The sequence below is a fragment of the Mycteria americana genome, chromosome 25 (genome assembly GCF_035582795.1).
Source record: "Mycteria americana isolate JAX WOST 10 ecotype Jacksonville Zoo and Gardens chromosome 25, USCA_MyAme_1.0, whole genome shotgun sequence".
In the NCBI taxonomy this organism is placed as follows: domain Eukaryota; kingdom Metazoa; phylum Chordata; class Aves; order Ciconiiformes; family Ciconiidae; genus Mycteria; species Mycteria americana.
Window position 1 is genome coordinate 1766216 of NC_134389.1, and position 21517 is coordinate 1787732.

At 60.5% G+C, this 21517-nt stretch overlaps 4 protein-coding genes across 4 annotated transcripts; 3 read left to right on the forward strand and 1 right to left on the reverse strand.

The window, feature by feature from the left end:
- The first annotated feature begins 1833 nt into the window (after window positions 1–1833).
- Window positions 1834–2250, forward strand: LOC142420836 (claw keratin-like). Its single transcript, XM_075525118.1, has one exon. It carries the CDS (start codon window positions 1834–1836, stop codon window positions 2248–2250), a length of 417 nt encoding a protein of 138 aa, XP_075381233.1.
- A 4698-nt stretch (window positions 2251–6948) lies between these two features.
- LOC142420835 (claw keratin-like) lies at window positions 6949–7365 on the forward strand. The gene has a single exon (XM_075525116.1). The coding sequence runs from the start codon at window positions 6949–6951 to the stop codon at window positions 7363–7365; it is 417 nt and encodes a 138-aa protein (XP_075381231.1).
- Window positions 7366–12063: 4698 nt separating this feature from the next.
- Window positions 12064–12480, forward strand: LOC142420840 (claw keratin-like). Its single transcript, XM_075525123.1, has one exon. The coding sequence runs from the start codon at window positions 12064–12066 to the stop codon at window positions 12478–12480; it is 417 nt and encodes a 138-aa protein (XP_075381238.1).
- Window positions 12481–19872: 7392 nt separating this feature from the next.
- LOC142420918 (scale keratin-like) lies at window positions 19873–20298 on the reverse strand. The gene has a single exon (XM_075525239.1). It carries the CDS (start codon window positions 20296–20298, stop codon window positions 19873–19875), a length of 426 nt encoding a protein of 141 aa, XP_075381354.1.
- Between the last annotated feature and the right edge of the window lie 1219 nt (window positions 20299–21517).

Consider the following 21517-nt stretch of genomic DNA (forward strand, 5'->3'; position numbering starts at 1 on the left):
AATGCTTGTTAAGACCCCTTGCTCCCCTCATGCTCCCTGGTTCTTACTCCCCCACGGGAGCGAGGAAAAACTCCCTCGTCCAAAGCAGATGGGGAAATCTCCAAGCTCCCAAAGGACTTGAGTCCATTGGTCTCCTCAGGGCATCCTACCTACAAGTGTAAATTTCCATCCTTCCCACAGGTCTCAAACAGGACCATCGCATCCTAACTCTGCGCTGTGAAAGCGTGGTGGAGCACACAGCAAAAGATACTTTGAGAAAGCTACTGCTGAGGAAGGAAAGATGGAGGTAAGACTTGGACTTACCACAATGCTCAGGAGAGTCAAGCGGAGGAAGACGGACAGAGGGCTGCAAAGCCCTCAGCTCTTTTATACGTGTCCCAGCCTGCCCGGGCCATCGGCCAAGGGGGTGGTTGCAAAAACCCCAGGCAATTATGAAATCAAGCGGACAAGCTTCATGGCACAGATAGTGATGTGAGACGATTATATGCCTCCTCACTGGGGACATCGGCATGCAGATGTGCCCTAGAGAAGAAAGAGGTGATGGGAGCGACGGGCCGTGACACATCATTCCATGAAAGACAAGGCGCTGCTGGAGCTGAACTCGCAGCACCAATAAACCCCGATCTGTCCCTAATCTCCTTTTGCTTACGCAGAAGAATCCTGGGCATCTTGCAGAAGATTGCTGTGCCCAACCACGCCACACTCGGCAGCAGCCCAGCCACGCACACGGAGCGCAGCAGTGCCCAGCGTGCCTCTGCCTGTGGCGAGCGTGGCCACGTGCAGCCCGGCTCCCTGTGGGTGCTCGGCCAGCATCTCCTGGCACAGTCCTCAACAGCCAGCTGAGTAATGGAGTCCCTCCAGAGAGGGCTCGCGGAGGACCGTGCTCACAGACATGAGGCTGAAGGAGCTGACAGCGACCAGGTCCTGTTGCTGCTCTTCTGCTCCTCCATATACGTCCCCCCTCTCAGAAGTCTCCCGTGCTCTATCCCACTGCCGTGCCCATCGCGTCTCTACCAGCCCCCTGTGCGTTTGGGGTTTTGCCACCCATGGGACCCGTCTCCACTACTCTTTGCAGGGCCATCAAGGGAAACCGGGACCTAAAAACACGAGTGTCCTCCAGAGCCTTAGAGGTGGGCAATTAATAGAGGCGTCTGTGGACACCAAGAAATCGAGATGAGCAGCTGTTGCTGGCATTGGGAGACGGTGGGCATTTGGAAGTCACTCCCAGCACGTGCAAGGGCTTCTCCCTTTGCCCAACCTCCCAGTGCCTCTCTTTACCGGCTTGTAAAAGAGAGGTAATGACAGGCGTGATGGTTGTGCACAGGATTGCAAAGCGCTTCTGCAGGATGCGCAGGACTCTTCTCCATAGGCAAAGTGGGGGATTAGGGAGAGATCGGGGTTTATTGGTGCCGCGAGTTCAGCTCCAGCAGCGCCTTGTCTTTCATGTAATGGCGTGTAATGGTCTGCCCCTCCCATCACCCCTATCCTCTCCAGGGCACGTGTGCACGCCAGTGTCCCCAGTAAGGAGGAATATAATTGCCTCGCATCACAGTCTGTGTCATGAAGCTTGTCCGCTTGATCTCATGATTATGTGGAGTTTCCGCCACCACCCCGTTGGCCAATGCCCCCGGCAGTCTGGGACACGTATAAAAGAGCTGAAGGCTTTGCAGCCCTCTATCCAGCTTCTGCCGCTTGACTCTCCTGATCAGAGGGGTAAGCCCGGGTCTTGGAAGCGACTTGGGAATCTCTCCCTGCCTCCCTCGACACAGCCCCTTCCCCACACTCTTGCCCAATCCCCGCTGTGTTTTCCAGGACTCCTTGCCTGCCTGAAAGATGTCCTGCTCCAGCCTGTGCGTCCCTTCCTGTGGGGTGGCCGCCCCGGCCCCGCTGGCTGACACCGCCAACGAGCCCTGCGTGCGGCAGTGCCCCGACTCCACGGTGGTGATCCAGCCCCCGGCCTCGGTGGTCACCTTCCCCGGGCCCATCCTCAGCTCCTTCCCGCAGTACAGCGTTGTTGGCTCGGCGGGAGCCCCCGGCGTTGGAGGGGGCTACGGCGGCACTTTTGGAGGCCGTGGCGGTTTTGGAGGCTTAGGGGGCTATGGGGTGTATGGAGGCCTTGGGGGCTATGGGGGCTCTGGGGGCTATGGAGGCTATGGGCTTTATGGGGGCTACGGAGCCTTTGGGAGCTGCGGATACGGCGGCTGGCGCCGAGGCCACAGGTACCTCAGCGGCAACTGCGCGCCCTGCTAAGCCCCACACTGGGTCCGGCCACAGATGAAGGAGAGCTCCAGAAAATGCCCTGGCACAGCCCAACATGGCGCCCGAAGGAAGGACATCCCTTTGGCGTCGCTGGCCTCCAGAGCCTGGATGCCTCGTGCCTGCCTGGGGCCCAACTCTGCCTTCCTCCTGCCCCGCTTGAGCTTCCCTCCAGGACTTGCTGCCCCCTGACGACGCAGCCCCATGCTGGGTGCCTGCTCCTGCGGCACATCTGATGCTCACTGTTGCTCTGCCCACTGCCAGGAGACAGGGGAAGCCCTTGGCCAGGGCCCCGCTCTTCTCCCAACTCCCTCCTCCCCTGGAACTGCAATAAAAGCTGTGTTGCATCGCAATGTCGACCCATCGTTTTTCTTCCTCCTTCCTCCATACCCAATACCCTGGGTGGCAGCCTTGGCTCCCTGGGCCGCCCCAGCCAGCTCCCACCCGCGACCTCGTCAGGGTGACCTGCGGGAGCTGCCTCGCTTCCTCCTGCCTGCCCTTGACAGCACATGCCTTCACCAGCCAGTCGCCTCCAGCGGGGGCTTTGCTAGTCTCCTTTGACAACAGCTTCTCCCCCTTTGCCCTCCCTGTCTTCTCCCCACTTTGGGCTCCTGCACTCTGCTGGGCCCCACAGTGAGTTTGCTGAACGCTCTGGCCATTCCCCGCAGGCTGCCTGCAGCCCCAGGGCTGCGGGCATTGGGACGCCAGCAGAGCCAGTCCCAACGGCAAAGGCCCACCTCAGGGCCACTTGGGAGGCCACGGGTCCACAGGGGAGAGGGTGAGCAAGCCCCAGCACTGCCTTGCCTCCATCCTCTCCACATTCCTGCACCCCTCCTCCTCCTCCTCCTCCTCCTCCTCTTCTTCCTCTGTCTCCCACTGCTCCTTGGAGCACTTTTGGCATTGCCCTGCACTCACTGCTTGAGCAGAAGCCCTTCCCGGCATTCCTTGTGTCACCCGCCTGCAGCCTGGGGACACGGCTCTGCCCAGGCAGGACAGGAGAGCTTCGCACAGCCCGGTGCTCTGCACCAGACTTTGCTAGCCCTTTGCTGACCTTCCTCGCACACCAGCCCACAAAGTAGCCCGCGCTGCCACACCCACCCAAAGCACCCACCCACGGCAGCCGTGACGGGGTCACCAAAACTCTTGCCATTTTGCTGCCTTTTCTTCCCATCCTGTGTGTTCACAATTGTGGATGACGCATCTTTTCCTGAGCTCGCCAGCAGTGACCAACGTGCTGCCCCACTGCCCTTCCTGATGCCTGTGGCCGGACCCGTCTCTGTGCAAGACCACCTTGCAGCGCCGGGATCACAGGGTCAGAGGAGATACCTGGGGAGGGGAGGGACGTCAGGAGGGTAGGCCGTCCAACGTCCTGCTCAAAGAGCTTTGCGCTTCATGTGAGTGGATACGTGTGGCCATTTCATGGCTCTGAGAGGAAACTTGGGAAAAGTTGGCTGTGTCCACCTCACCCCTTCCCAGTGCCCCCCACCTCTAGCTGGGTGCGGGGCCATGGCCAGCAGCCCTGTACATGCAGTGCTCGCCCCTCCATTTCCCTGGGCCTCCAAATGTGACCAGTAACAAGCCAAGAAAAGGAGGTAATGCCAGGCACGCTGGTTTGGCAGAGGATTCGCAAGAGCTGCGGCAAGACACCTCTGGCACGTTCACGTATTGGAAGTGGGCTTTGGAAATGCAGCGTGTTTATTGCTGGTGGGAGACCAGAGGAAGCTCAGCGGGATGTGCTCCGCAAGACCCAGCTGGGACTGTCCTCATCAGTTGTGACGCACCGAGCAAACTGCCCAAATGCTCCAAGGGCACTACCGTGGGAGATGCAAGCAGCCCAGACTGACACGCCCTGAGGAGGTTTGGGGGAAGTGGGAAAAAAGAAGGAAGGATCAAGAAAAACCATGGGTCGACATTGCGATGCAGCGCAGCTTTTATTGCAGTTCCAGGGGAGGAGGGAGCGGGGTGAAGAGCAGAGGCCTGGCCAGGGCCTTCCCCTGTTTCCTGGCAGCGGGCAGAGCTACAAGGAGCAGCAGCCGTGCCACAGGAGCAGGCACCCAGTGCGGGTCTCTGTCATCAGGGGGCAACGGGTCTTGAAGGGAAGCTCAAGCGGGGCAGGAGGAAGGCAGAGTTGGGCCCCAGGCAGGCACGAGGCATCCAGGCTCTGGAGGCCAGCGACGCCAAAGGGACGTGCTTCCCAAGAGCGTCGTGTTGGGCTGTGCCAGGGGCTTTTCCGGAGCTCTTCTTCATCTGCGGCCGGACCCAGTGTGGGGCTTAGCAGGGCCCGCAGTTGCCGTTGAGGTACCTGTGGCCTCCGCGCCAGCCGCCGTATCCGCAACCCCCAAAGGCTCCGTAGCCCCCATAAAGCCCATAGCCTCCATAGCCCCCGTGGCCCCCATAGCCCCCATAGCCCCCAAGGCCTCCATACACCCCATAGCCCCCTAAGCCTCCAAAACCGCCACGGCCTCCAAAGGTGCCGCCGTAGCCCCCTCCAACGCCGGGGGCTCCCGCCGAGCCAACAACGCTGTACTGCGGGAAGGAGCTGAGGATGGGCCCGGGGAAGGTGACCACCGAGGCCGGGGGCTGGATCACCACCGTGGAGTCGGGGCACTGCCGCACGCAGGGCTCGTTGGCGGTGTCAGCCAGCGGGGCCGGGGAGGCCACCCCACAGGAAGGGGCCCACAGGCTGGAGCAGGGCATCCTTCGGTTTCGTAGGTAAAGCTGCAAGACAAGGCAGAGCTACGGCTCAGTGCACGGCCTGATGCCAAATGCATCCTGCCTCCCTCGTACTTGCAAGCAGTGTCCCAGGACATGCTCTGCATCATCTCAGGCGGTCCGAGCAAAAACACGTTCCAGAGTTGAAATGCTTGTTAAGACCCCTTGCTCCCCTCATGCTCCCTGGTTCTTACTCCCCCACGGGAGCGAGGAAAAACTCCCTCGTCCAAAGCAGATGGGGAAATCACCAAGCTCCCAAAGGACTTGAGTCCATTGGTCTCCTCAGGGCATCCTACCTACAAGTGTAAATTTCCATCCTTCCCACAGCTCTCAAACAGGACCATCGCATCCTAACTCTGCGCTGTGAAAGCGTGGTGGAGCACACAGCAAAAGATACTTTGAGAAAGCTACTGCTGAGGAAGGAAAGATGGAGGTAAGACTTGGACTTACCACAATGCTCAGGAGAGTCAAGCGGAGGAAGACGGACAGAGGGCTGCAAAGCTCTCAGCTCTTTTATACGTGTCCCAGACTGCCCGGGCCATCGGCCAAGGGGGTGGTTGCAAAAACCCCAGGCAATTATGAAATCAAGCGGACAAGCTTCATGGCACAGATAGTGATGTGAGACGATTATATGCCTCCTCACTGGGGACATCGGCATGCAGATGTGCCCTAGAGAAGAAAGAGGTGATGGGAGCGACGGGCCGTGACACATCATTCCATGAAAGACAAGGCGCTGCTGGAGCTGAACTCGCAGCACCAATAAACCCCGATCTGTCCCTAATCTCCTTTTGCTTACGCAGAAGAATCCTGGGCATCTTGCAGAAGATTGCTGTGCCCAACCACGCCACACTCGGCAGCAGCCCAGCCACGCACACGGAGCGCAGCAGTGCCCAGCGTGCCTCTGCCTGTGGCGAGCGTGGCCACGTGCAGCCCGGCTCCCTGTGGGTGCTCGGCCAGCATCTCCTGGCACAGTCCTCAACAGCCAGCTGAGTAATGGAGTCCCTCCAGAGAGGGCTCGCGGAGGACCGTGCTCACAGACATGAGGCTGAAGGAGCTGACAGCGACCAGGTCCTGTTGCTGCTCTTCTGCTCCTCCATATACGTCCCCCCTCTCAGAAGTCTCCCGTGCTCTATCCCACTGCCGTGCCCATCGCGTCTCTACCAGCCCCCTGTGCGTTTGGGGTTTTGCCACCCATGGGACCCGTCTCCACTACTCTTTGCAGGGCCATCAAGGGAAACCGGGACCTAAAAACACGAGTGTCCTCCAGAGCCTTAGAGGTGGGCAATTAACAGAGGCGTCTGTGGACACCAAGAAATCGAGATGAGCAGCTGTTGCTGGCATTGGGAGACGGTGGGCATTTGGAAGTCACTCCCAGCACGTGCAAGGGCTTCTCCCTTTGCCCAAGCTCCCAGTGCCTCTCTTTACCGGCTTGTAAAAGAGAGGTAATGACAGGCGTGATGGTTGTGCACAGGATTGCAAAGCGCTTCTGCAGGATGCGCAGGACTCTTCTCCATAGGCAAAGTGGGGGATTAGGGAGAGATCGGGGTTTATTGGTGCCGCGAGTTCAGCTCCAGCAGCGCCTTGTCTTTCATGGAATGGCGTGTAATGGTCTGCCCCTCCCATCACCCCTATCCTCTCCAGGGCACGTGTGCACGCCAGTGTCCCCAGTAAGGAGGAATATAATTGCCTCGCATCACAGTCTGTGTCATGAAGCTTGTCCGCTTGATCTCATGATTATGTGGAGTTTCCGCCACCACCCCGTTGGCCAATGCCCCCGGCAGTCTGGGACACGTATAAAAGAGCTGAAGGCTTTGCAGCCCTCTATCCAGCTTCTGCCGCTTGACTCTCCTGATCAGAGGGGTAAGCCCGGGTCTTGGAAGCGACTTGGGAATCTCTCCCTGCCTCCCTCGACACAGCCCCTTCCCCACACTCTTGCCCAATCCCCGCTGTGTTTTCCAGGACTCCTTGCCTGCCTGAAAGATGTCCTGCTCCAGCCTGTGCGTCCCTTCCTGTGGGGTGGCCGCCCCGGCCCCGCTGGCTGACACCGCCAACGAGCCCTGCGTGCGGCAGTGCCCCGACTCCACGGTGGTGATCCAGCCCCCGGCCTCGGTGGTCACCTTCCCCGGGCCCATCCTCAGCTCCTTCCCGCAGTACAGCGTTGTTGGCTCGGCGGGAGCCCCCGGCGTTGGAGGGGGCTACGGCGGCACTTTTGGAGGCCGTGGCGGTTTTGGAGGCTTAGGGGGCTATGGGGTGTATGGAGGCCTTGGGGGCTATGGGGGCTCTGGGGGCTATGGAGGCTATGGGCTTTATGGGGGCTACGGAGCCTTTGGGAGCTGCGGATACGGCGGCTGGCGCCGAGGCCACAGGTACCTCAGCGGCAACTGCGCGCCCTGCTAAGCCCCACACTGGGTCCGGCCACAGATGAAGGAGAGCTCCAGAAAATGCCCTGGCACAGCCCAACATGGCGCCCGAAGGAAGGACATCCCTTTGGCGTCGCTGGCCTCCAGAGCCTGGATGCCTCGTGCCTGCCTGGGGCCCACCTCTGCCTTCCTCCTGCCCCGCTTGAGCTTCCCTCCAGGACTTGCTGCCCCCTGACGACGCAGCCCCATGCTGGGTGCCTGCTCCTGCGGCACATCTGATGCTCACTGTTGCTCTGCCCACTGCCAGGAGACAGGGGAAGCCCTTGGCCAGGGCCCCGCTCTTCTCCCAACTCCCTCCTCCCCTGGAACTGCAATAAAAGCTGTGTTGCATCGCAATGTCGACCCATCGTTTTTCTTCCTCCTTCCTCCATACCCAATACCCTGGGTGGCAGCCTTGGCTCCCTGGGCCGCCCCAGCCAGCTCCCACCCGCGACCTCGTCAGGGTGACCTGCGGGAGCTGCCTCGCTTCCTCCTGCCTGCCCTTGACAGCACATGCCTTCACCAGCCAGTCGCCTCCAGCGGGGGCTTTGCTAGTCTCCTTTGACAACAGCTTCTCCCCCTTTGCCCTCCCTGTCTTCTCCCCACTTTGGGCTCCTGCACTCTGCTGGGCCCCACAGTGAGTTTGCTGAACGCTCTGGCCATTCCCCGCAGGCTGCCTGCAGCCCCAGGGCTGCGGGCATTGGGACGCCAGCAGAGCCAGTCCCAACGGCAAAGGCCCACCTCAGGGCCACTTGGGAGGCCACGGGTCCACAGGGGAGAGGGTGAGCAAGCCCCAGCACTGCCTTGCCTCCATCCTCTCCACATTCCTGCACCCCTCCTCCTCCTCCTCCTCCTCCTCCTCTTCTTCCTCTGTCTCCCACTGCTCCTTGGAGCACTTTTGGCATTGCCCTGCACTCACTGCTTGAGCAGAAGCCCTTCCCGGCATTCCTTGTGTCACCCGCCTGCAGCCTGGGGACACGGCTCTGCCCAGGCAGGACAGGAGAGCTTCGCACAGCCCGGTGCTCTGCACCAGACTTTGCTAGCCCTTTGCTGACCTTCCTCGCACACCAGCCCACAAAGTAGCCCGCGCTGCCACACCCACCCAAAGCACCCACCCACGGCAGCCGTGACGGGGTCACCAAAACTCTTGCCATTTTGCTGCCTTTTCTTCCCATCCTGTGTGTTCACAATTGTGGATGACGCATCTTTTCCTGAGCTCGCCAGCAGTGACCAACGTGCTGCCCCACTGCCCTTCCTGATGCCTGTGGCCGGACCCGTCTCTGTGCAAGACCACCTTGCAGCGCCGGGATCACAGGGTCAGAGGAGATACCTGGGGAGGGGAGGGACGTCAGGAGGGTAGGCCGTCCAACGTCCTGCTCAAAGAGCTTTGCGCTTCATGTGAGTGGATACGTGTGGCCATTTCATGGCTCTGAGAGGAAACTTGGGAAAAGTTGGCTGTGTCCACCTCACCCCTTCCCAGTGCCCCCCACCTCTAGCTGGGTGCGGGGCCATGGCCAGCAGCCCTGTACATGCAGTGCTCGCCCCTCCATTTCCCTGGGCCTCCAAATGTGACCAGTAACAAGCCAAGAAAAGGAGGTAATGCCAGGCACGCTGGTTTGGCAGAGGATTCGCAAGAGCTGCGGCAAGACACCTCTGGCACGTTCACGTATTGGAAGTGGGCTTTGGAAATGCAGCGTGTTTATTGCTGGTGGGAGACCAGAGGAAGCTCAGCGGGATGTGCTCCACAAGACCCAGCTGGGACTGTCCTCATCAGTTGTGACGCACCGAGCAAACTGCCCAAATGCTCCAAGGGCACTACCGTGGGAGATGCAAGCAGCCCAGACTGACACGCCCTGAGGAGGTTTGGGGGAAGTGGGAAAAAAGAAGGAAGGATCAAGAAAAACCATGGGTCGACATTGCGATGCAGCGCAGCTTTTATTGCAGTTCCAGGGGAGGAGGGAGCGGGGTGAAGAGCAGAGGCCTGGCCAGGGCCTTCCCCTGTTTCCTGGCAGCGGGCAGAGCTACAAGGAGCAGCAGCCGTGCCACAGGAGCAGGCACCCAGTGCGGGTCTCTGTCATCAGGGGGCAACGGGTCTTGAAGGGAAGCTCAAGCGGGGCAGGAGGAAGGCAGAGTTGGGCCCCAGGCAGGCACGAGGCATCCAGGCTCTGGAGGCCAGCGACGCCAAAGGGACGTGCTTCCCAAGAGCGTCGTGTTGGGCTGTGCCAGGGGCTTTTCCGGAGCTCTTCTTCATCTGCGGCCGGACCCAGTGTGGGGCTTAGCAGGGCCCGCAGTTGCCGTTGAGGTACCTGTGGCCTCCGCGCCAGCCGCCGTATCCGCAACCCCCAAAGGCTCCGTAGCCCCCATAAAGCCCATAGCCTCCATAGCCCCCGTGGCCCCCATAGCCCCCATAGCCCCCAAGGCCTCCATACACCCCATAGCCCCCTAAGCCTCCAAAACCGCCACGGCCTCCAAAGGTGCCGCCGTAGCCCCCTCCAACGCCGGGGGCTCCCGCCGAGCCAACAACGCTGTACTGCGGGAAGGAGCTGAGGATGGGCCCGGGGAAGGTGACCACCGAGGCCGGGGGCTGGATCACCACCGTGGAGTCGGGGCACTGCCGCACGCAGGGCTCGTTGGCGGTGTCAGCCAGCGGGGCCGGGGAGGCCACCCCACAGGAAGGGGCCCACAGGCTGGAGCAGGGCATCCTTCGGTTTCGTAGGTAAAGCTGCAAGACAAGGCAGAGCTACGGCTCAGTGCACGGCCTGATGCCAAATGCATCCTGCCTCCCTCGTACTTGCAAGCAGTGTCCCAGGACATGCTCTGCATCATCTCAGGCGGTCCGAGCAAAAACACGTTCCAGAGTTGAAATGCTTGTTAAGACCCCTTGCTCCCCTCATGCTCCCTGGTTCTTACTCCCCCACGGGAGCGAGGAAAAACTCCCTCGTCCAAAGCAGATGGGGAAATCACCAAGCTCCCAAAGGACTTGAGTCCATTGGTCTCCTCAGGGCATCCTACCTACAAGTGTAAATTTCCATCCTTCCCACAGCTCTCAAACAGGACCATCGCATCCTAACTCTGCGCTGTGAAAGCGTGGTGGAGCACACAGCAAAAGATACTTTGAGAAAGCTACTGCTGAGGAAGGAAAGATGGAGGTAAGACTTGGACTTACCACAATGCTCAGGAGAGTCAAGCGGAGGAAGACGGACAGAGGGCTGCAAAGCCCTCAGCTCTTTTATACGTGTCCCAGCCTGCCCGGGCCATCGGCCAAGGGGGTGGTTGCAAAAACCCCAGGCAATTATGAAATCAAGCGGACAAGCTTCATGGCACAGATAGTGATGTGAGACGATTATATGCCTCCTCACTGGGGACATCGGCATGCAGATGTGCCCTAGAGAAGAAAGAGGTGATGGGAGCGACGGGCCGTGACACATCATTCCATGAAAGACAAGGCGCTGCTGGAGCTGAACTCGCAGCACCAATAAACCCCGATCTGTCCCTAATCTCCTTTTGCTTACGCAGAAGAATCCTGGGCATCTTGCAGAAGATTGCTGTGCCCAACCACGCCACACTCGGCAGCAGCCCAGCCACGCACACGGAGCGCAGCAGTGCCCAGCGTGCCTCTGCCTGTGGCGAGCGTGGCCACGTGCAGCCCGGCTCTCTGTGGGTGCTCGGCCAGCATCTCCTGGCACAGTCCTCAACAGCCAGCTGAGTAATGGAGTCCCTCCAGAGAGGGCTCGCGGAGGACCGTGCTCACAGACATGAGGCTGAAGGAGCTGACAGCGACCAGGTCCTGTTGCTGCTCTTCTGCTCCTCCATATACGTCCCCCCTCTCAGAAGTCTCCCGTGCTCTATCCCACTGCCGTGCCCATCGCGTCTCTACCAGCCCCCTGTGCGTTTGGGGTTTTGCCACCCATGGGACCCGTCTCCACTACTCTTTGCAGGGCCATCAAGGGAAACCGGGACCTAAAAACACGAGTGTCCTCCAGAGCCTTAGAGGTGGGCAATTAATAGAGGTGTCTGTGGACACCAAGAAATCGAGATGAGCAGCTGTTGCTGGTATTGGGAGACGGTGGGCATTTGGAAGTCACTCCCAGCACGTGCAAGGGCTTCTCCCTTTGCCCAAGCTCCCAGTGCCTCTCTTTACCGGCTTGTAAAAGAGAGGTAATGACAGGCGTGATGGTTGTGCACAGGATTGCAAAGCGCTTCTGCAGGATGCGCAGGACTCTTCTCCATAGGCAAAGTGGGGGATTAGGGAGAGATCGGGGTTTATTGGTGCCGCGAGTTCAGCTCCAGCAGCGCCTTGTCTTTCATGTAATGGCGTGTAATGGTCTGCCCCTCCCATCACCCCTATCCTCTCCAGGGCACGTGTGCACGCCAGTGTCCCCAGTAAGGAGGAATATAATTGCCTCGCATCACAGTCTGTGTCATGAAGCTTGTCCGCTTGATCTCATGATTATGTGGAGTTTCCGCCACCACCCCGTTGGCCAATGCCCCGGGCAGTCTGGGACACGTATAAAAGAGCTGAAGGCTTTGCAGCCCTCTATCCAGCTTCTGCCGCTTGACTCTCCTGATCAGAGGGGTAAGCCCGGGTCTTGGAAGCGACTTGGGAATCTCTCCCTGCCTCCCTCGACACAGCCCCTTCCCCAAACTCTTGCCCAATCCCCGCTGTGTTTTCCAGGACTCCTTGCCTGCCTGAAAGATGTCCTGCTCCAGCCTGTGCGTCCCTTCCTGTGGGGTGGCCGCCCCGGCCCCGCTGGCTGACACCGCCAACGAGCCCTGCGTGCGGCAGTGCCCCGACTCCACGGTGGTGATCCAGCCCCCGGCCTCGGTGGTCACCTTCCCCGGGCCCATCCTCAGCTCCTTCCCGCAGTACAGCGTTGTTGGCTCGGCGGGAGCCCCCGGCGTTGGAGGGGGCTACGGCGGCACTTTTGGAGGCCGTGGCGGTTTTGGAGGCTTAGGGGGCTATGGGGTGTATGGAGGCCTTGGGGGCTATGGGGGCTCTGGGGGCTATGGAGGCTATGGGCTTTATGGGGGCTACGGAGCCTTTGGGAGCTGCGGATACGGCGGCTGGCGCCGAGGCCACAGGTACCTCAGCGGCAACTGCGCGCCCTGCTAAGCCCCACACTGGGTCCGGCCACAGATGAAGGAGAGCTCCAGAAAATGCCCTGGCACAGCCCAACATGGCGCCCGAAGGAAGGACATCCCTTTGGCGTCGCTGGCCTCCAGAGCCTGGATGCCTCGTGCCTGCCTGGGGCCCACCTCTGCCTTCCTCCTGCCCCGCTTGAGCTTCCCTCCAGGACTTGCTGCCCCCTGACGACGCAGCCCCATGCTGGGTGCCTGCTCCTGCGGCACATCTGATGCTCACTGTTGCTCTGCCCACTGCCAGGAGACAGGGGAAGCCCTTGGCCAGGGCCCCGCTCTTCTCCCAACTCCCTCCTCCCCTGGAACTGCAATAAAAGCTGTGTTGCATCGCAATGTCGACCCATCGTTTTTCTTCCTCCTTCCTCCATACCCAATACCCTGGGTGGCAGCCTTGGCTCCCTGGGCCGCCCCAGCCAGCTCCCACCCGCGACCTCGTCAGGGTGACCTGCGGGAGCTGCCTCGCTTCCTCCTGCCTGCCCTTGACAGCACATGCCTTCACCAGCCAGTCGCCTCCAGCGGGGGCTTTGCTAGTCTCCTTTGACAACAGCTTCTCCCCCTTTGCCCTCCCTGTCTTCTCCCCACTTTGGGCTCCTGCACTCTGCTGGGCCCCACAGTGAGTTTGCTGAACGCTCTGGCCATTCCCCGCAGGCTGCCTGCAGCCCCAGGGCTGCGGGCATTGGGACGCCAGCAGAGCCAGTCCCAACGGCAAAGGCCCACCTCAGGGCCACTTGGGAGGCCACGGGTCCACAGGGGAGAGGGTGAGCAAGCCCCAGCACTGCCTTGCCTCCATCCTCTCCACATTCCTGCACCCCTCCTCCTCCTCCTCCTCCTCCTCCTCTTCTTCCTCTGTCTCCCACTGCTCCTTGGAGCACTTTTGGCATTGCCCTGCACTCACTGCTTGAGCAGAAGCCCTTCCCGGCATTCCTTGTGTCACCCGCCTGCAGCCTGGGGACACGGCTCTGCCCAGGCAGGACAGGAGAGCTTCGCACAGCCCGGTGCTCTGCACCAGACTTTGCTAGCCCTTTGCTGACCTTCCTCGCACACCAGCCCACAAAGTAGCCCGCGCTGCCACACCCACCCAAAGCACCCACCCACGGCAGCCGTGACGGGGTCACCAAAACTCTTGCCATTTTGCTGCCTTTTCTTCCCATCCTGTGTGTTCACAATTGTGGATGACGCATCTTTTCCTGAGCTCGCCAGCAGTGACCAACGTGCTGCCCCACTGCCCTTCCTGATGCCTGTGGCCGGACCCGTCTCTGTGCAAGACCACCTTGCAGCGCCGGGATCACAGGGTCAGAGGAGATACCTGGGGAGGGGAGGGACGTCAGGAGGGTAGGCCGTCCAACGTCCTGCTCAAAGAGCTTTGCGCTTCATGTGAGTGGATACGTGTGGCCATTTCATGGCTCTGAGAGGAAACTTGGGAAAAGTTGGCTGTGTCCACCTCACCCCTTCCCAGTGCCCCCCACCTCTAGCTGGGTGCGGGGCCATGGCCAGCAGCCCTGTACATGCAGTGCTCGCCTCTCCATTTCCCTGGGCCTCCAAATGTGACAAGTAACAAGCCAAGAAAAGGAGGTAATGCCAGGCACGCTGGTTTGGCAGAGGATTCGCAAGAGCTGCGGCAAGACACCTCTGGCACGTTCACGTATTGGAAGTGGGCTTTGGAAATGCAGCGTGTTTATTGCTGGTGGGAGACCAGAGGAAGCTCAGCGGGATGTGCTCCACAAGACCCAGCTGGGACTGTCCTCATCAGTTGTGACGCACCGAGCAAACTGCCCAAATGCTCCAAGGGCACTACCGTGGGAGATGCAAGCAGCCCAGACTGACACGCCCTGAGGAGGTTTGGGGGAAGTGGGAAAAAAGAAGGAAGGATCAAGAAAAACCATGGGTCGACATTGCGATGCAGCGCAGCTTTTATTGCAGTTCCAGGGGAGGAGGGAGCGGGGTGAAGAGCAGAGGCCTGGCCAGGGCCTTCCCCTGTTTCCTGGCAGCGGGCAGAGCTACAAGGAGCAGCAGCCGTGCCACAGGAGCAGGCACCCAGTGCGGGTCTCTGTCATCAGGGGGCAACGGGTCTTGAAGGGAAGCTCAAGCGGGGCAGGAGGAAGGCAGAGTTGGGCCCCAGGCAGGCACGAGGCATCCAGGCTCTGGAGGCCAGCGACGCCAAAGGGACGTGCTTCCCAAGAGCGTCGTGTTGGGCTGTGCCAGGGGCTTTTCCGGAGCTCTTCTTCATCTGCGGCCGGACCCAGTGTGGGGCTTAGCAGGGCCCGCAGTTGCCGTTGAGGTACCTGTGGCCTCCGCGCCAGCCGCCGTATCCGCAACCCCCAAAGGCTCCGTAGCCCCCATAAAGCCCATAGCCTCCATAGCCCCCGTGGCCCCCATAGCCCCCATAGCCCCCAAGGCCTCCATACACCCCATAGCCCCCTAAGCCTCCAAAACCGCCACGGCCTCCAAAGGTGCCGCCGTAGCCCCCTCCAACGCCGGGGGCTCCCGCCGAGCCAACAACGCTGTACTGCGGGAAGGAGCTGAGGATGGGCCCGGGGAAGGTGACCACCGAGGCCGGGGGCTGGATCACCACCGTGGAGTCGGGGCACTGCCGCACGCAGGGCTCGTTGGCGGTGTCAGCCAGCGGGGCCGGGGAGGCCACCCCACAGGAAGGGGCCCACAGGCTGGAGCAGGGCATCCTTCGGTTTCGTAGGTAAAGCTGCAAGACAAGGCAGAGCTACGGCTCAGTGCACGGCCTGATGCCAAATGCATCCTGCCTCCCTCGTACTTGCAAGCAGTGTCCCAGGACATGCTCTGCATCATCTCAGGCGGTCCGAGCAAAAACACGTTCCAGAGTTGAAATGCTTGTTAAGACCCCTTGCTCCCCTCATGCTCCCTGGTTCTTACTCCCCCACGGGAGCGAGGAAAAACTCCCTCGTCCAAAGCAGATGGGGAAATCTCCAAGCTCCCAAAGGACTTGAGTCCATTGGTCTCCTCAGGGCATCCTACCTACAAGTGTAAATTTCCATCCTTCCCACAGGTCTCAAACAGGACCATCGCATCCTAACTCTGCGCTGTGAAAGCGTGGTGGAGCACACAGCAAAAGATACTTTGAGAAAGCTACTGCTGAGGAAGGAAAGATGGAGGTAAGACTTGGACTTACCACAATGCTCAGGAGAGTCAAGCGGAGGAAGACGGACAGAGGGCTGCAAAGCCCTCAGCTCTTTTATACGTGTCCCAGCCTGCCCGGGCCATCGGCCAAGGGGGTGGTTGCAAAAACCCCAGGCAATTATGAAATCAAGCGGACAAGCTTCATGGCACAGATAGTGATGTGAGACGATTATATGCCTCCTCACTGGGGACATCGGCATGCAGATGTGCCCTAGAGAAGAAAGAGGTGATGGGAGCGACGGGCCGTGACACATCATTCCATGAAAGACAAGGCGCTGCTGGAGCTGAACTCGCAGCACCAATAAACCCCGATCTGTCCCTAATCTCCTTTTGCTTACGCAGAAGAATCCTGGGCATCTTGCAGAAGATTGCTGTGCCCAACCACGCCACACTCGGCAGCAGCCCAGCCACGCACACGGAGCGCAGCAGTGCCCAGCGTGCCTCTGCCTGTGGCGAGCGTGGCCACGTGCAGCCCGGCTCCCTGTGGGTGCTCGGCCAGCATCTCCTGGCACAGTCCTCAACAGCCAGCTGAGTAATGGAGTCCCTCCAGAGAGGGCTCGCGGAGGACCGTGCTCACAGACATGAGGCTGAAGGAGCTGACAGCGACCAGGTCCTGTTGCTGCTCTTCTGCTCCTCCATATACGTCCCCCCTCTCAGAAGTCTCCCGTGCTCTATCCCACTGCCGTGCCCATCGCGTCTCTACCAGCCCCCTGTGCGTTTGGGGTTTTGCCACCCATGGGACCCGTCTCCACTACTCTTTGCAGGGCCATCAAGGGAAACCGGGACCTAAAAACACGAGTGTCCTCCAGAGCCTTAGAGGTGGGCAATTAATAGAGGCGTCTGTGGACACCAAGAAATCGAGATGAGCAGCTGTTGCTGGCATTGGGAGACGGTGGGCATTTGGAAGTCACTCCCAGCACGTGCAAGGGCTTCTCCCTTTGCCCAAGCTCCCAGTGCCTCTCTTTACCGGCTTGTAAAAGAGAGGTAATGACAGGCGTGATGGTTGTGCACAGGATTGCAAAGCGCTTCTGCAGGATGCGCAGGACTCTTCTCCATAGGCAAAGTGGGGGATTAGGGAGAGATCGGGGTTTATTGGTGCCGCGAGTTCAGCTCCAGCAGCGCCTTGTCTTTCATGGAATGGCGTGTAATGGTCTGCCCCTCCCATCACCCCTATCCTCTCCAGGGCACGTGTGCACGCCAGTGTCCCCAGTAAGGAGGAATATAATTGCCTCGCATCACAGTCTGTGTCATGAAGCTTGTCCGCTTGATCTCATGATTATGTGGAGTTTCCGCCACCACCCCGTTGGCCAATGCCCCCGGCAGTCTGGGACACGTATAAAAGAGCTGAAGGCTTTGCAGCCCTCTATCCAGCTTCTGCCGCTTGACTCTCCTGATCAGAGGGGTAAGCCCGGGTCTTGGAAGCGACTTGGGAATCTCTCCCTGCCTCCCTCGACACAGCCCCTTCCCCACACTCTTGCCCAATCCCCGCTGTGTTTTCCAGGACTCCTTGCCTGCCTGAAAGATGTCCTGCTCCAGCCTGTGCGTCCCTTCCTGTGGGGTGGCCGCCCCGGCCCCGCTGGCTGACACCGCCAACGAGCCCTGCGTGCGGCAGTGCCCCGACTCCACGGTGGTGATCCAGCCCCCGGCCTCGGTGGTCACCTTCCCCGGGCCCATCCTCAGCTCCTTCCCGCAGTACAGCGTTGTTGGCTCAGCGGGAGCCCCCGGCGTTGGAGGGGGCTACGGCGGCACTTTTGGAGGCCGTGGCGGTTTTGGAGGCTTAGGGGGTTATGGGGTGTATGGAGGCCTTGGGGGCTATGGGGGCTCTGGGGGCTATGGAGGCTATGGGCTTTATGGGGGCTACGGAGCCTTTGGGAGCTGCGGATACGGCGGCTGGCGCGGAGGCCACAGGTACCTCAGCGGCAACTGCGCGCCCTGCTAAGCCCCACACTGGGTCCGGCCACAGATGAAGGAGAGCTCCAGAAAATGCCCTGGCACAGCCCAACATGGCGCCCGAAGGAAGGACATCCCTTTGGCGTCGCTGGCCTCCAGAGCCTGGATGCCTCGTGCCTGCCTGGGGCCCAACTCTGCCTTCCTCCTGCCCCGCTTGAGCTTCCCTCCAGGACTTGCTGCCCCCTGACGACGCAGCCCCATGCTGGGTGCCTGCTCCTGCGGCACATCTGATGCTCACTGTTGCTCTGCCCACTGCCAGGAGACAGGGGAAGCCCTTGGCCAGGGCCCCGCTCTTCTCCCAACTCCCTCCTCCCCTGGAACTGCAATAAAAGCTGTGTTGCATCGCAATGTCGACCCATCGTTTTTCTTCCTCCTTCCTCCATACCCAATACCCTGGGCGGCAGCCTTGGCTCCCTGGGCCGCCCCAGCCAGCTCCCACCCGCGACCTCGTCAGGGTGACCTGCGGGAGCTGCCTCGCTTCCTCCTGCCTGCCCTTGACAGCACATGCCTTCACCAGCCAGTCGCCTCCAGCGGGGGCTTTGCTAGTCTCCTTTGACAACAGCTTCTCCCCCTTTGCCCTCCCTGTCTTCTCCCCACTTTGGGCTCCTGCACTCTGCTGGGCCCCACAGTGAGTTTGCTGAACGCTCTGGCCATTCCCCGCAGGCTGCCTGCAGCCCCAGGGCTGCGGGCATTGGGACGCCAGCAGAGCCAGTCCCAACGGCAAAGGCCCACCTCAGGGCCACTTGGGAGGCCACGGGTCCACAGGGGAGAGGGTGAGCAAGCCCCAGCACTGCCTTGCCTCCATCCTCTCCACATTCCTGCACCCCTCCTCCTCCTCCTCCTCCTCCTCCTCTTTTTCCTCTGTCTCCCACTGCTCCTTGGAGCACTTTTGGCATTGCCCTGCACTCACTGCTTGAGCAGAAGCCCTTCCCGGCATTCCTTGTGTCACCCGCCTGCAGCCTGGGGACACGGCTCTGCCCAGGCAGGACAGGAGAGCTTCGCACAGCCCGGTGCTCTGCACCAGACTTTGCTAGCCCTTTGCTGACCTTCCTCGCACACCAGCCCACAAAGTAGCCCGCGCTGCCACACCCACCCAAAGCACCCACCCACGGCAGCCGTGACGGGGTCACCAAAACTCTTGCCATTTTGCTGCCTTTTCTTCCCATCCTGTGTGTTCACAATTGTGGATGACGCATCTTTTCCTGAGCTCGCCAGCAGTGACCAACGTGCTGCCCCACTGCCCTTCCTGATGCCTGTGGCCGGACCCGTCTCTGTGCAAGACCACCTTGCAGCGCCGGGATCACAGGGTCAGAGGAGATACCTGGGGAGGGGAGGGACGTCAGGAGGGTAGGCCGTCCAACGTCCTGCTCAAAGAGCTTTGCGCTTCATGTGAGTGGATACGTGTGGCCATTTCATGGCTCTGAGAGGAAACTTGGGAAAAGTTGGCTGTGTCCACCTCACCCCTTCCCAGTGCCCCCCACCTCTAGCTGGGTGCGGGGCCATGGCCAGCAGCCCTGTACATGCAGTGCTCGCCCCTCCATTTCCCTGGGCCTCCAAATGTGACCAGTAACAAGCCAAGAAAAGGAGGTAATGCCAGGCACGCTGGTTTGGCAGAGGATTCGCAAGAGCTGCGGCAAGACACCTCTGGCACGTTCACGTATTGGAAGTGGGCTTTGGAAATGCAGCGTGTTTATTGCTGGTGGGAGACCAGAGGAAGCTCAGCGGGATGTGCTCCACAAGACCCAGCTGGGACTGTCCTCATCAGTTGTGACGCACCGAGCAAACTGCCCAAATGCTCCAAGGGCACTACCGTGGGAGATGCAAGCAGCCCAGACTGACACGCCCTGAGGAGGTTTGGGGGAAGTGGGAAAAAAGAAGGAAGGATCAAGAAAAACCATGGGTCGACATTGCGATGCAGCGCAGCTTTTATTGCAGTTCCAGGGGAGGAGGGAGCGGGGTGAAGAGCAGAGGCCTGGCCAGGGCCTTCCCCTGTTTCCTGGCAGCGGGCAGAGCTACAAGGAGCAGCAGCCGTGCCACAGGAGCAGGCACCCAGTGCGGGTCTCTGTCATCAGGGGGCAACGGGTCTTGAAGGGAAGCTCAAGCGGGGCAGGAGGAAGGCAGAGTTGGGCCCCAGGCAGGCACGAGGCATCCAGGCTCTGGAGGCCAGCGACGCCAAAGGGACGTGCTTCCCAAGAGCGTCGTGTTGGGCTGTGCCAGGGGCTTTTCCGGAGCTCTTCTTCATCTGCGGCCGGACCCAGTGTGGGGCTTAGCAGGGCCCGCAGTTGCCGTTGAGGTACCTGTGGCCTCCGCGCCAGCCGCCGTATCCGCAACCCCCAAAGGCTCCGTAGCCCCCATAAAGCCCATAGCCTCCATAGCCCCCATAGAGCCCATAGCCCCCATAGCCCCCAAGGCCTCCATACACCCCATAGCCCCCTAAGCCTCCAAAACCGCCACGGCCTCCAAAAGTGCCGCCGTAGCCCCCTCCAACGCCGGGGGCTCCCGCCGAGCCAACAACGCTGTACTGCGGGAAGGAGCTGAGGATGGGCCCGGGGAAGGTGACCACCGAGGCCGGGGGCTGGATCACCACCGTGGAGTCGGGGCACTGCCGCACGCAGGGCTCGTTGGCGGTGTCAGCCAGCGGGGCCGGGGAGGCCACCCCACAGGAAGGGGCCCACAGGCTGGAGCAGGGCATCCTTCGGTTTCGTAGGTAAAGCTGCAAGACAAGGCAGAGCTACGGCTCAGTGCACGGCCTGATGCCAAATGCATCCTGCCTCCCTCGTACTTGCAAGCAGTGTCCCAGGACATGCTCTGCATCATCTCAGGCGGTCCGAGCAAAAACACGTTCCAGAGTTGAAATGCTTGTTAAGACCCCTTGCTCCCCTCATGCTCCCTGGTTCTTACTCCCCCACGGGAGCGAGGAAAAACTCCCTCGTCCAAAGCAGATGGGGAAATCACCAAGCTCCCAAAGGACTTGAGTCCATTGGTCTCCTCAGGGCATCCTACCTACAAGTGTAAATTTCCATCCTTCCCACAGCTCTCAAACAGGACCATCGCATCCTAACTCTGCGCTGTGAAAGCGTGGTGGAGCACACAGCAAAAGATACTTTGAGAAAGCTACTGCTGAGGAAGGAAAGATGGAGGTAAGACTTGGACTTACCACAATGCTCAGGAGAGTCAAGCGGAGGAAGACGGACAGAGGGCTGCAAAGCCCTCAGCTCTTTTATACGTGTCCCAGCCTGCCCGGGCCATCGGCCAAGGGGGTGGTTGCAAAAACCCCAGGCAATTATGAAATCAAGCGGACAAGCTTCATGGCACAGATAGTGATGTGAGACGATTATATGCCTCCTCACTGGGGACATCGGCATGCAGATGTGCCCTAGAGAAGAAAGAGGTGATGGGAGCGACGGGCCGTGACACATCATTCCATGAAAGACAAGGCGCTGCTGGAGCTGAACTCGCAGCACCAATAAACCCCGATCTGTCCCTAATCTCCTTTTGCTTACGCAGAAGAATCCTGGGCATCTTGCAGAAGATTGCTGTGCCCAACCACGCCACACTCGGCAGCAGCCCAGCCACGCACACGGAGCGCAGCAGTGCCCAGCGTGCCTCTGCCTGTGGCGAGCGTGGCCACGTGCAGCCCGGCTCCCTGTGGGTGCTCGGCCAGCATCTCCTGGCACAGTCCTCAACAGCCAGCTGAGTAATGGAGTCCCTCCAGAGAGGGCTCGCGGAGGACCGTGCTCACAGACATGAGGCTGAAGGAGCTGACAGCGACCAGGTCCTGTTGCTGCTCTTCTGCTCCTCCATATACGTCCCCCCTCTCAGAAGTCTCCCGTGCTCTATCCCACTGCCGTGCCCATCGCGTCTCTACCAGCCCCCTGTGCGTTTGGGGTTTTGCCACCCATGGGACCCGT